The sequence below is a fragment of the Colias philodice genome, chromosome 6 (assembly GCF_061535455.1).
Source record: "Colias philodice isolate Cphi_HAF_F1 chromosome 6, ilColPhil1 Martin Lab GWU primary, whole genome shotgun sequence".
Classification (NCBI taxonomy): domain Eukaryota; kingdom Metazoa; phylum Arthropoda; class Insecta; order Lepidoptera; family Pieridae; genus Colias; species Colias philodice.
The window spans coordinates 6,477,471-6,490,447 of record NC_143091.1 but is presented as its reverse complement, the minus strand read 5'-3'; the positions used below and the strand labels follow the sequence as shown (position 1 = coordinate 6,490,447).

The 12,977-nt window shown below is 35.7% G+C and overlaps 3 protein-coding genes across 3 annotated transcripts; 2 read left to right on the top strand and 1 right to left on the bottom strand.

Annotated features, from left to right (window-relative positions):
• Positions 1 to 484: 484 nt before the first annotated feature.
• On the top strand, positions 485 to 3,678 carry pAbp (poly(A) binding protein). The gene is made up of 3 exons (XM_089696413.1): positions 485 to 1,001; positions 1,367 to 2,151; positions 2,342 to 3,678. Exons 1-3 carry the CDS (start codon positions 809 to 811, stop codon positions 3,191 to 3,193), a joined length of 1,830 nt encoding a protein of 609 aa, XP_089552539.1. The 5' UTR covers positions 485 to 808; the 3' UTR covers positions 3,194 to 3,678.
• Positions 3,679 to 4,647: 969 nt separating this feature from the next.
• On the bottom strand, positions 4,648 to 6,247 carry Nmt (N-myristoyl transferase). The gene has a single exon (XM_089696412.1). It carries the CDS (start codon positions 6,172 to 6,174, stop codon positions 4,765 to 4,767), a length of 1,410 nt encoding a protein of 469 aa, XP_089552538.1. The 5' UTR covers positions 6,175 to 6,247; the 3' UTR covers positions 4,648 to 4,764.
• Positions 6,248 to 6,500: 253 nt separating this feature from the next.
• On the top strand, positions 6,501 to 12,957 carry RpL13 (ribosomal protein L13). The gene is made up of 5 exons (XM_089696411.1): positions 6,501 to 6,595; positions 6,725 to 6,989; positions 7,170 to 7,319; positions 12,285 to 12,437; positions 12,814 to 12,957. Exons 2-5 carry the CDS (start codon positions 6,747 to 6,749, stop codon positions 12,931 to 12,933), a joined length of 666 nt encoding a protein of 221 aa, XP_089552537.1. The 5' UTR covers positions 6,501 to 6,595; positions 6,725 to 6,746; the 3' UTR covers positions 12,934 to 12,957.
• The last annotated feature ends 20 nt before the right edge of the window (positions 12,958 to 12,977 follow it).

The window sequence follows — 12,977 nt, the reverse complement described above, 5'->3', positions numbered from 1 at the left end:
GTCCCTGGCTATGCATGAACACGTCATTCTCAATTTAAATAATACACATTCTCAGTTTAAAAACCTTTAAGCAACATACTGCCACACTGCTGTGAAAAATCGCCACCACCGATGATCGATCGATTATTATTAATAAACTGTGTTCAAAGTGTGAATAATTAAATCTGTCCATCAAGGGGTCAAAGGGGTCAAAATCGAGTCTTATATCCTTAAAAACATACAGGCAAAACTCGGACAAGCTAATATAAGCGTGATTGAAACACACACGTTTAGTCGAATTTCATATTATAATGCCGTCTAAAGCATTAATTAAATATAGAATTAGTAGCCAGTAGGTATTCCTCTAAAATCTATATAAAGTTTTTGACTGAAATTTTAGAGCCAAATATACAATACCAACTCATATATTACAAAAATTAAAAAGTTAAAAATAACCATAGACGAAACGCGTACGCCATCTTGTTTTTTGCTTTTACAAACCACAATTCACAAACGTCACCTTTCCTTTGGTGAGCAAGGTGTGTTCACGTGAGGTTGTGTGGTCCCTCGAAATAGGTCACACAATCCTCACAATTTCGTGAAATATTGTTCTAAAATATAAAAAAAAATTACAAAATTAACAAAAATCCAAAAAAATAGAAAAATTTTATAAAATAAACGGGAATCGTTCAGTTATAAGTTAGTGTACGTAAGCGTGCAACGTGGTCTAAGGAATGCGATAGATAATCATAAAGAGAAAGTGAAGTTGTTTTAAACACTAGAAGATTATTAATGCTATTTTTGTAACGATTCCAATAAAATAATCAAAATGAATCCTGGGCCACCTAATTATCCAATGGCATCATTGTATGTCGGAGATTTGCACTCGGATATTACCGAGGCCATGTTGTTTGAAAAATTTTCTACCGCGGGTCCAGTACTCTCTATTCGTGTCTGCCGCGACATGATAACTCGTAGGTCACTTGGTTACGCTTACGTAAATTTCCAGCAACCTGCTGATGGTAAGTTATTTTCCAGTTTTAATTTGTTAACTAAAATTGCCATGTTGCAAACTGGTTTTACCTGACAATTATAGGTTAAACTAAATTGAGCAAATATATTTTCAAATGCAACGATTAAAATTAGAGAAATGAATATTGATAAAATGATTAGTTGTTAGATTATTGTATAAAGTTAAATATGCAATAGCCTTATGCATTCATTGCCCAACATAGAATGATGAAAGTATTGCAAGTTGCACCCACCTTTCATAATGATTATTTGTAATGAAGCTTGTATATGCAATGTAAATTATTTGTGGTATTGTTATTTAATGGGATAAGAACTTTTACTTGTTAAAAACTAATTGTTTTCAATTTTTTTTTAGCTGAGAGAGCTTTGGACACCATGAATTTTGATATGATTAAGGGAAGACCTATTAGAATAATGTGGTCTCAGCGTGATCCCTCCCTAAGGAAGTCTGGTGTAGGAAATGTTTTTATTAAGAACCTTGATAAGTCTATAGATAATAAAGCAATGTATGACACCTTTTCTGCCTTTGGTAATATACTGAGTTGTAAAGTAGCCCAAGATGAAAATGGGGGTTCTAAAGGATATGGTTTTGTACACTTTGAAACTGAAGAAGCTGCCAATAAGTCCATTGAAAAAGTAAATGGAATGTTGTTGAATGGAAAGAAAGTTTATGTGGGCAGATTCATTCCTCGTAAGGAACGCGAAAAGGAACTGGGAGAGAAGGCCAAACTATTTACTAATGTCTACGTAAAGAACTTTGGAGAAGACTTCTCTGATGAAATGCTGAAAGACATGTTTGAGAAATATGGGCGTATTACAAGTCATAAAGTAATGTATAAAGATGATGGTTCATCTAGAGGTTTTGGATTTGTTGCCTTTGAAGATCCAGATGCTGCTGAAAGGGCTTGCATGGATCTTAATGGAAAAGAATTGGTAGAAGGAAAACCCTTATATGTAGGACGAGCTCAAAAGAAAGCCGAGCGTCAAAAAGAACTTAAGCGGAAATTTGAACAGCTAAAATCTGAAAGGTTGACTCGTTACCAAGGTGTTAACCTGTATGTTAAAAATTTGGATGACACTATTGATGATGAGCGGCTTCGTAAGGAATTTGCACCATTCGGAACTATAACTTCCGCTAAGGTAATTCTTGTTATTCTCTTTATTTTATTATTTTATTTACAAAATATGAAGCCAATTAAAAGGAAAACTGAAGACACTAGAAATAATAAGTCCCAACTTGTAATCCCAGACTCATCATTAAACCCTGAACACAAAATCTTTTAACTATGCACATTCACTAAACTAATTATTACTTTAATCTTTTCAACAGGTAATGCTTGAGGATGGGCGTAGCAAAGGCTTTGGGTTTGTTTGCTTTTCGTCTCCTGAAGAAGCTACTAAAGCTGTAACAGAAATGAATGGGCGTATCGTTGGAACCAAACCACTTTATGTAGCTTTAGCTCAACGTAAAGAAGATCGTAAGGCCCACTTGACATCACAGTACATGCAACGTATGGCCAGCATGAGAATGCAGCAGATGGGTCAAATATTCCAACCAGGAAGTGCTGGAGGCTACTTTGTACCCACCATACCACCAGCTCAACGATTCTACGGTCCAGCCCAGATGACTCAAATGAGACCCACAACCCGCTGGACACAACCACCTGTAAGACCCAGCACTCAGACGGCTGCCTCTGCATACCCCAACATGCAAGCTCCATTCCGCCCTGCACCTCGCGGACCAACTCAAACTACTCTTCGCACATCCTTGGGTGCTAGACCCATAACTGGCCAACAGGGTGTGCCAGCTGCTACTTCGATTCGTGCACCTATTGTAACAAGTGGACGCCCCGCAGGCTATAAGTACACTTCCAACATGCGTAATCCACCAGCTCCGCAACCTGCAGTTCACATCCAAGGTCAAGAACCACTAACTGCTACCATGTTAGCTGCTGCACCTCTTCAAGAGCAAAAACAAATGCTTGGTGAACGTCTTTTCCCCTTGATTCAAAGAATGCACCCAGACTTGGCTGGCAAAATTACTGGTATGCTTCTAGAAATTGACAATTCTGAACTGCTCCACATGTTAGAACATGGAGAGTCCCTGAAGGCTAAGGTGGACGAGGCTGTTGCTGTTTTGCAAGCTCACCAAGCTAAACAGCAAGCCACAAAGAAGGAGTAATGTGTGTGCTCACTTGTTGAGCTATTTTATTTTTCTTCTATAATTTCTTTATTTTCGCTTTTTACATTGTAATGTAAAGAGACCCGGTCATAAAAACACTTAATAAAAATTGTAAAATAAATAATTAAAAAAATGTGGAATGCACAGTTCCTAATTATATACTTTAATATAGAATATTGGAGGTGCATCTGCAAAAAAAAAAAACATTGCAACTGTCAACATTTATATATAATATGGCATTATATTATTATTACTGGGCACTTTTGACTATCTACTTTGACCAAGGAGTTTTATTTAAGTTTGATCTATTAAGTTCACTTTCATTTCTGTAACATGGAGTTGGCTTTTGTTCTTGCAATGTCTTTCTTATTTTCTGTGTCAGGACTACATTGGATATTTATCTACCATGAATTGAACTCACGGTCGCCAATGTAACTGGCTTGTATTTGTATTACGTTGTTACATATTATATTCTATGAAATAAATTGTCTTTTATTTTATAAATAAGTACGTACCCTTTATTTCCATTGACATCATATGATGTATTAAAATGTAATTAAGGTTCTCTATAATCCTATCATAATATATATATGTTTGTCCTCAATGGACTCCTAAAGCACTTAACCAATTATATTAATTGGTAATATAATAAATAATAATTCGCACACAGATAGGATAGTTTAAACATGTAGGTACCTACCACGGGCGAAGCCGGGGCGGACCACTAGTGATACTATAATATTATTATAAATTCTAAAGTTTGCCTACTTTTGCCCTCGTGTGAAGCCGTGCGGCATAGCTATTAGCTAATATATATATATTTCTAATAGTAACATTAAAAAACCATGAATTCAAAGAAATCTTTTAAAATTATTGTTTAACCCTGTTCAGACATTATAAATGTTAAAGACGAAATAATACTTTAAATGTTTTGGAAAGTAGGACCTATAAGAAAAAGGGAGTATAATTTATGTCTACTAAGATTTTCGTTTGTCTGAGCTGAAACAGGTGGACTACCTATGGGGTGGACCTTCAGTCTTCACTTTTGGAAAATAGGTATCAATAGATAGGTAGGTTATTATTTATACAGGTACTTGCAGAAAAAGGCGTCAGACTTATAACTATTATAAATTACATTATATTGTACATATCATGATTTTAGTTTCTAAAATAAAGGATATGCAATTCACTTCAAAAAATATTAGTAGGTACCTATTAGACCTCATACATCAGTGATTTGTAGGTATATTCTCTTTTTATATGATTAAAGGTAACATAAATAAACACCAGGAAACTTATTCAAAAAAGAAACCTCTACCAAAGCTTATATATTTTCTAGTAAAGTAGGTACCTATATAAATTGGTTGATATACCTAGTTGTGATAATTATGGATGTAATTGATTTGGTTATAAAATGTATTTGCATAAAACTATACTTATTGAAAAATAAAACATTTTTGTTAACTAAGGCTATATTTTCCTCAATAAAAACACTACACAAAGTGAAAAATAAAGCAATGGCTAGCATTTAAAATATATAAATACAATTCAATTTGTATTATTACAATAAGTTATTGAAGGACTAAACCGATTTTATTTGGTGCTATACTAGGACATCTCCAGTTATACAAATAATATTGCAAATTCCCATCACCAATACCAAACTTAAGAGGTTCTAAAAATTCTTTGTTTTCCATAAGATCCAATGCATTAAACACATCAAAACCTGAGTTTCTTGCTGTTATTAGAGCATCCAGCATCAAATCAACCCATGGTGTTTTTGTAGAAACATTATAGAATGAATAAGCAGCTTTTAGTGTTTTATGAACTGGATGATACACAACTGTGGACGGAAGTGTATAGTAACTAACAAAATCTGTAATCGATCCATCTGACGCCTCTACCACAAAACTATCCACTATACCAGATAGAGGCGTAAACCAATGCTTAAAATCTTCATCAGAAAATATTGGCACCAAATCAAATTTATTCAAATACTCATTTAATAATTTAACAACTTTTTCACAATCTTTTTGCTCCATTTTACGAAATCCGGGAGTTTTTGGCAAATCTGGTAATTTGAACAGTTTAAGAGTTCTTTGCATGGTCATATTTCTAGATAAGTGACTAAATTTAATGTCAATTAACTTTTTAGGATTCAATGATCTGTGCCAATAACGGCATGTTCCTATTGGTTTGGGTAATACAATTCCAGCTGTATAAACACCTTGAAATATACCAGTCAAGTTTACTCGACGTGTTATTTCTCTTATCAGCACTGGAGCCACTCTTTTCGCACGAAGTTTTTTATGAACACATAAAAAGTTTATTTCTACAACAGTTTGTACATGATCATAAATCCTCAACTGAGCAGGAATTGCTGAAATAAAGCCTACTAATCGGCCAGATTTAACAACACGAACTCCACAGTGCCATTCCATCTTCCAACCAGGAGGTTGAAGTGCCCACTTTAAAAAGTCTGTCTGGTAATCAAAACGGAACATACAATCATCATCTTCCACATAATTTTCATTGAGCAAGGTATAAAGTTCTTTTAAAACTAATGGTTCATTTAAATTTAATGTGTCCCATTGAAAACCATCGGGCAAAGTGTACGGTTCTTGTCTTATTTCTTCCGGAGTTTTAGGAGGTTCAATCGGTTCATTAGAAATTATTTTTTCGTCCATTTTTGGAACGGGTTGAGTAGACCAAAATTGATAAGATTTATGCAATGCCTCTTCCGTTGTTTTAGCAGGTTTTTGTTGTAAGTTAAAAACTTCCATAGCCATCTTCAGATCCTTTAACGAAATATTTTGCTGCATATCAGTAGAATTAGGCACGGCTACAACACCCTCAGCCGAACCCGGTCCATGGTGGTCACCGTCACCGCTACGCTTTTTCTTGTTTTTATTTTTTTTCTTTGGATTTTTGTCATCATTAATAGATTGGTTTTCAACATTTTGTGTCTTATTGTCTTCCATTTTAGTTTTATTACCTAAAATCCAAGTAATTCTAGTCCAAAAGAACACCTCTCACCATGTACCTAGATAAAAAAAATTATAATTAATCTACTCATACTCTACAGATAATAAAAATTACGCGTTGTACACAGAATCTGAAAAATATATTTAAAATAATAATATGTATAAATTAGATTTAAAAAATTGTGAGTGTATAGACTATTTTTTATGTTTAAATTACATAATTTATTGAATTGAATGGAACTCAATTCAATGCGACAATTCGATTAATTAAAATTTTCTAACCTCTGGCTCTACCAGGCTCTGAGTTTATATGCGACTTTTCTGTCATAATGAATCTGTTAGGTATGTCAAACGTGGATTTTGACGTATATAGTCTGTATTGTTGTATTTCTTTTTTATTTGAACTTGTCTCCCTGTGGTTAGTGAAAAAGTTATCTCTTTATATTTTAGCTATCAATATTATATTTATAGCGAGAATTCGATGTTTATTATAAAGAGAACCTCTTAAAGTTTTCCCAATATATATTTTGTATTATTTTTATTTTAGGTGAAGTGGGGACATAACCAAAATGGGGAAGGGAAATAATATGATCCCAAATGGCCATTTCCATAAGGATTGGCAAAGATTCGTTAAAACATGGTTCAATCAACCAGCCAGAAGACATCGTAGAAAGCAAAACCGCATAAAGAAAGCTAAAGCTATCGCTCCACGCCCTGCTGCTGGTCCACTCCGACCGGTTGTAAGGTGCCCAACCGTTCGCTATCACACTAAAGTTCGTGCTGGTCGTGGATTTACTCTAAGAGAGATTAGGGTACGTAGAATTGTGTCTTTAAGTAATAATTTTGGGTATTTAAGTTTGTTTTGCTAGTTATATAACCTCCCTATAATCATGTTTTATCCTATTTACATGTTGGATATTGTTTTCATACATTATTTTTTTTTTTTATCAATAAAGCAAAATGTAAACATTAGTTGGGGTTCTATATTACAGGCTGCGGGTCTGAACCCTAGTTTTGCCAGAACTGTTGGTATTGCTGTGGACCCACGTCGCCGCAATAAATCTGTTGAATCGCTCCAAATCAATGTTCAGAGATTAAAGGAGTACCGTGCGCGTCTTATCTTATTCCCTAAGGGCAAGAAGGTATGTTAATAATATAACATTATTATCTTGAAACTTGGCTGTGCTAAAAAAATTCTAGAAAAATATTAAAATCAAAATAGTGATAAATAACATCCTCACCTAAAGTCCCATTCAGGACTGAGTTTCAGTGCTTTGTACTACGTGACCAAGCCAACTAGACCCTTTTCAACTGTGACGTCACCCGCCCATGTCTCGGGTACAGATAGCAAAAAAAAAATATTAATAATGTTAAATATGAAAGGGACGTCAATGAAACACGCTAGATCAATGCAAACTGTTTTTTAATAAAGATTTCTGCCTACCTACACATACATGATATTTTATGACATTGCATACATAACACTTTTCCCTTCTTAATTAAACACTATATATTCAATAAGTCTGATTCACACTTAAAGTTAGCAAAACAACATTTTATACTGTTATAACATAAAAAGTCATACCTATTGTTTAAAATATAGTAATGACGTTTAAAAACATTCACCCCACACTAAAAATAGCACGTAACTGACAATATAATATTACATATAGTTTACATCCGTTTAAGTTTTCGTATACAGCGCAATGCTGCTTTCCTACGTATACGCTCATGCTGCACTGGTGATTTCGGTGAAGCGGCCAGGTCCCGCCGCTCCCCGTCACCCTCCACATCATCCACACCTTCCTGCCCTTGCGAGCCCAAACTACACGCTTCATCCTCAACACTATTACCTCCTCCCTCTTTCCTCTCATAACTCTCACTATCCGATGGTGACGACACGGCCTGACTTAACGAAAAACGCGATTTTCTAGTAAGTAATTGATCGATATGCCGCTTGTGCTTCCGCCCGTCGCTCGTTTGAACTTTATATGATACGGGACTAAGGCTATCAGTGATAATCCCGTCGACCCACTTACTATTATTCTTTGAATAATCTCGCATGAATATTCGATCACCTTCTTTAGCAATTCGCAAAGGCGTTGGTCGACGTTGCTCTTCCACTATCTGAGCGGCGCGCACTCGTTCAGCCGTATCGGGTCGCATCAAATCAAGACGCCCACGCAAACGTCTCCCTAACAAAGACACTGCAGGTTCGACTCCTGTCGTGCATTGTTCCGTATTTCTGTACGAAAATAAAAACCGAGTAAGCGCAACGCTAGCATCAGTTCTATCTACCTGTGCTTTTTTAAGTACTGATTTTATAGAACGCACCGCATTTTCAGCGGCTCCGTTACTAGAGGGATGATAAGGTGCGATTAACGTATGTTTAATTCCATTTCGTTGTAAATAGTTTGCAAATTCCGATGACGAAAATGGAGGCCCGTTATCACTTATTAATCTTTTAGGTAACCCGAAACGTGCAAACCATTGTCTTAAACAATTAATCACTAAACGTGCGGACGTCGAGCTTACCTTTTCTACCTCTATCCACTTTGAATGAGCGTCAATCAAAATTAAATAGTAATCATGATTAAAGGGACCCAAAAAATCAATATGTACTCGCGACCATGGTTCGCTCGGCCAGGGCCACGAGTGCACGGGCGCAGCACGCGGCGCCGCCCGCGTCTCGCGGCACGCGGCACACTCACGGGCTATGCATTCTATATCACTATCTATGTTATCCCACCACACATAATTACGAGCAATCTGTTTCATTTTTATTATACCCGGATGTCCCTCATGAATTTCTTTTAAAACGATTTCCCTTAAAGACCTAGGAACGATAATTCTATAACCCCAAACGATGCAGCCTTGGTCTATATGCAGACTTTCTTTACGATTAGAATAACATAATTCTATTTTATTTAATTCGCTTTTAGGTGGCCAACCGTATAGTATAAACCCATAAATCTTGCTTAACAAAGAATCTTTAGCCGTCTCAATTTTAATATCTTTAAAATTAATCGGAAAATTATCTTGTGCAAAATTAAGATAACTACATTCTTCACTTCTTAAATTGCAATCTATAAATTTAAGAGGAAGACGCGAAAGAGTATCTGCAAAACAATTATTTTTTGATGACACAAATTCTATATCGAAATCATAGGCTGCCAGCTTTACGGCGTAACGTTGCAAACGACTAGCCGCGGTCATCGGAATTCCTTTATTCTTTCCAAAAATATAGCTTAAGGGACGGTGATCGCTTCGCAGAGTGAATTTCCTCCCGTACAAATATTGGTGATGCTTCGTGACCCCAAAAACGATCGCCAAAGCTTCTTTATCTAATTGTGAATAATTAGTCTCTGCCGAATTTAACGTACGACTCGCCGCGCACAGCAGCCGCTCCGCGCCGGCCGCGTCGCGCTGCGTCAACACCGCGCCCACCCCGTACGCGCTGCTATCCACTGAAAGGATCAACGCACGCTTAGGATCGTAATGCGCGAGCACAGGAGAACTACTCAGCACCTTTTTAATTTTTGCAAATGCCCTATCACACATATCCGTCCATTCCCATGTAACATTCTTTTTTAATAAATCATACAGTGGCTTAAGTATATCGCTCATGTTTATACAAAATTTAGAATAAAAGTTCACTAGACCCATAAAACTTTTAAGTTGCGTTATATTAGTAGGACGGGGCGCTCCCACAATTGCATCTATTTTCGTCTTATCCGTATGTAGACCGAATTTATTTATTTTATATCCTAAATAAGTTACACTGTCTTGAAAAAATCGACATTTAGAAAAATTTATTCTTAACCCGTTTTCTTGCAATCTTTGTAGGACCGCCCTTAAATTTTTTAAATGTGTTAATTTGTCCTTACCAGTGACACAAATGTCATCCGCAAACACAGCCGTAGAAGGCAACCCACTTAATGTTTCTTCCATAATTTTTTGAAAATTTTCAGGTATACATTTTATACCGAATGGAACACGCTTATAAACAAAAGTACCAATGTGAGTCGTGATTGCCGTCATCGGTTGTGAATCCTCATGTAAAATACATTGTTGAAATGCATTTGATAAATCTAATTTAGTATATTGTTCACCTCCCCCCAATACAGCAAACAAATCTTCGATACGAGGGAGTGGGTAATGAAAATCCTTTAACAATGGATTTATAGTTACCTTATAATCACCACACAATCTTATCGTACCGTTCCGCTTAACAACAGGTACAATCGGTGTGCCATAGTCTGATCTCTCAACTTTATAAATGACACCCATCCGTTGCAGTTTTTCCAGTTCTTGCTCGACAGGTTTACGAAGCGCAAGAGGTAATGGACGCGATTTAACAAATATAGGCGTATTGTCATTTAAATACAATTTAAATTTTGATTTAAACGTTCCTAACCCGTCTGCAAATACTTCAGGAAATTCATTACGTAAAGAAACTGCAACGGATTCGCTATCACACATCAGTTCGTAACACTCGGCGCCGACCACGGTAACCAACATGGCTACTCTCAAAGAATCGTCGATACTATTTAAACTTATAAATTGGTTCACACGACGAACATAAGCGTCCCAATTGTTACTGTTAATATTATAGGGTTCTATATGACCGATAGGCATTTTTGTTACTGAATAGTTTAAACGCGTGATGGTAAAAATTCCTCGTCGCCAATGTTAAATATGAAAGGGACGTCAATGAAACACGCTAGATCAATGCAAACTGTTTTTTAATAAAGATTTCTGCCTACCTACACATACATGATATTTTATGACATTGCATACATAACAAATAATATCACTGTTTGCTCTCCGCTATGAATAGTCTTATTTTTCCCCATTTCGAGGGCTGTCTATGAATAACAACACAGTAAAAACTTAAACAAATAACAACAAAAAACTTAACAGTCAACAACAAGCTTTAACGATTAATAATAAAAAGTACAGAAATAACTAGCGATGCGAAACGTACGAATGCGTCGATGCTGCGAACCGTACTTAGGCGAACGCGGTACCTGAGGCGGTAAACGGGCGGGGAGGCCGCATTCCACCCGAGCGTCTAGTTGGCTTGGTCGAATAATAATTTCAATTTAAACTTATCAGAATATGGTTTTATTTGTGTTGGTACTTATCAACCAGCTAGCATTGGCTGTTTAAATTTTCTTGGTATGTTTTGTAAATAAAACTAAGTCATGCAAATTAGCTTGATTTTGCTTAACATTTGTTTCTTTAAGTCAGAATTATGCCAAATACATTTGAGGACAGCTGTTATAATTTATATAATATTTTTTAAAGTACATATTCTCTCTATTAGTTTTAAGCAAAAAAGGAACAGAGATTAATCTACTAATAAAAATTTATGGCCCATATCAATCAGGATTAATTTATCTCTTTGCTAATGTAACTATTCAAAATGAGATGAGTAATAGATAGAAAATATAGGTGCTTAAATAGTTATTGTGGTATGGTGAGCTAACAGTGAATAAATGAAGCACAACAATAACATGGTAATGAAAGGCTTCAGGACAACCACAAAGATAAATTATCTTGTGATAGGCACATGCGTTTTATTCAGAAAGATTATTCATTTATACTTTTTTATAAGAATATTGTATTTCCACTGAATTCAGTAATTGAAATGGTTTAACTTAACTTTTTCCGTTGTGTAGGATTTGATACTGATTAAATTCTGCAAAAGAAACAAAATAAATGAAATATTTATATAATTTAACAGCATTTTTACACTCTTGTACATAATGTCGTTGTTGGCCTATTTAATCTTTGGTACATTATATATGCAGTTACATTTTAATTACAAAGTTATGTTCATATAACTTGCTGAAAAAATTGGTTGTTTGTAAAGTAGGTTTACGATCGAGATGTTTACGTGATAACATAATGCAGTGGCAGCGCTTGAGATGAGACGGGAGATCGGTCCATCTCTCTCTCGTTATACCTGCGATCGCGCTCGTGAGGTTTTGGTGTGACACAAGTTTCTGAACATGTCACCCGACTAAAACGTTTTTAGAAACGTTATCACGTTAAAAACTTTTAATATAATGGAGTTTAATAAATTTGTTGCAATGTTTCAGGTGCTGAAGGGAGAAGCCACCGAGGAGGAACGTAAACTGGCTAAGCAGTTACGCGGACCTCTGATGCCAGTGCAGCAACCAGCACCCAAGTCGGTTGCACGCGTCATCACTGAGGAGGAGAAGGACTTCAAGGCTTACCAATACCTCCGAGGCGTAAGTAGACAGAAATTTATATTGATATAATTTCTCATATTGATTTAATTTCTACATAAAACTCATATTGATTTAATTTCTTAAACAATTATTTATTTGTATTTTATAGGCGCATAAAAGAAAATGTTACTTCTTTTCTGAAAGTGAAACATGCTATAGCTAATTAATAATTATTGTAATTACAAAGAAAAATCTTTTTTCATAAATCTAGTATGTAGCACATGGTTTCACAAACTAAATTTAATCCCTCAGCCCCCGGAATCACAGACAATAGAAAATCTATTGTGTCGTGGCCCGATCGGGCTGCTCGGTGGTCAAGGGGTTAACAAGTAATACATGGATAATACTTATGTATATGATTTTATTTCCATTTTAGGCCCGCTCAATAGCCAAGCTTGTTGGTATCAGAGCCAAGAGGTTGAAGGATGCTGCTGAAAACCCTGATGACGTGACTAAGGCACCTACAGTGGTTAAGGAACCTAAGAGTAAAAAGTGAACAATAAAGTAAATAATCACTAAAGATCGCATTTCTTTTAATTC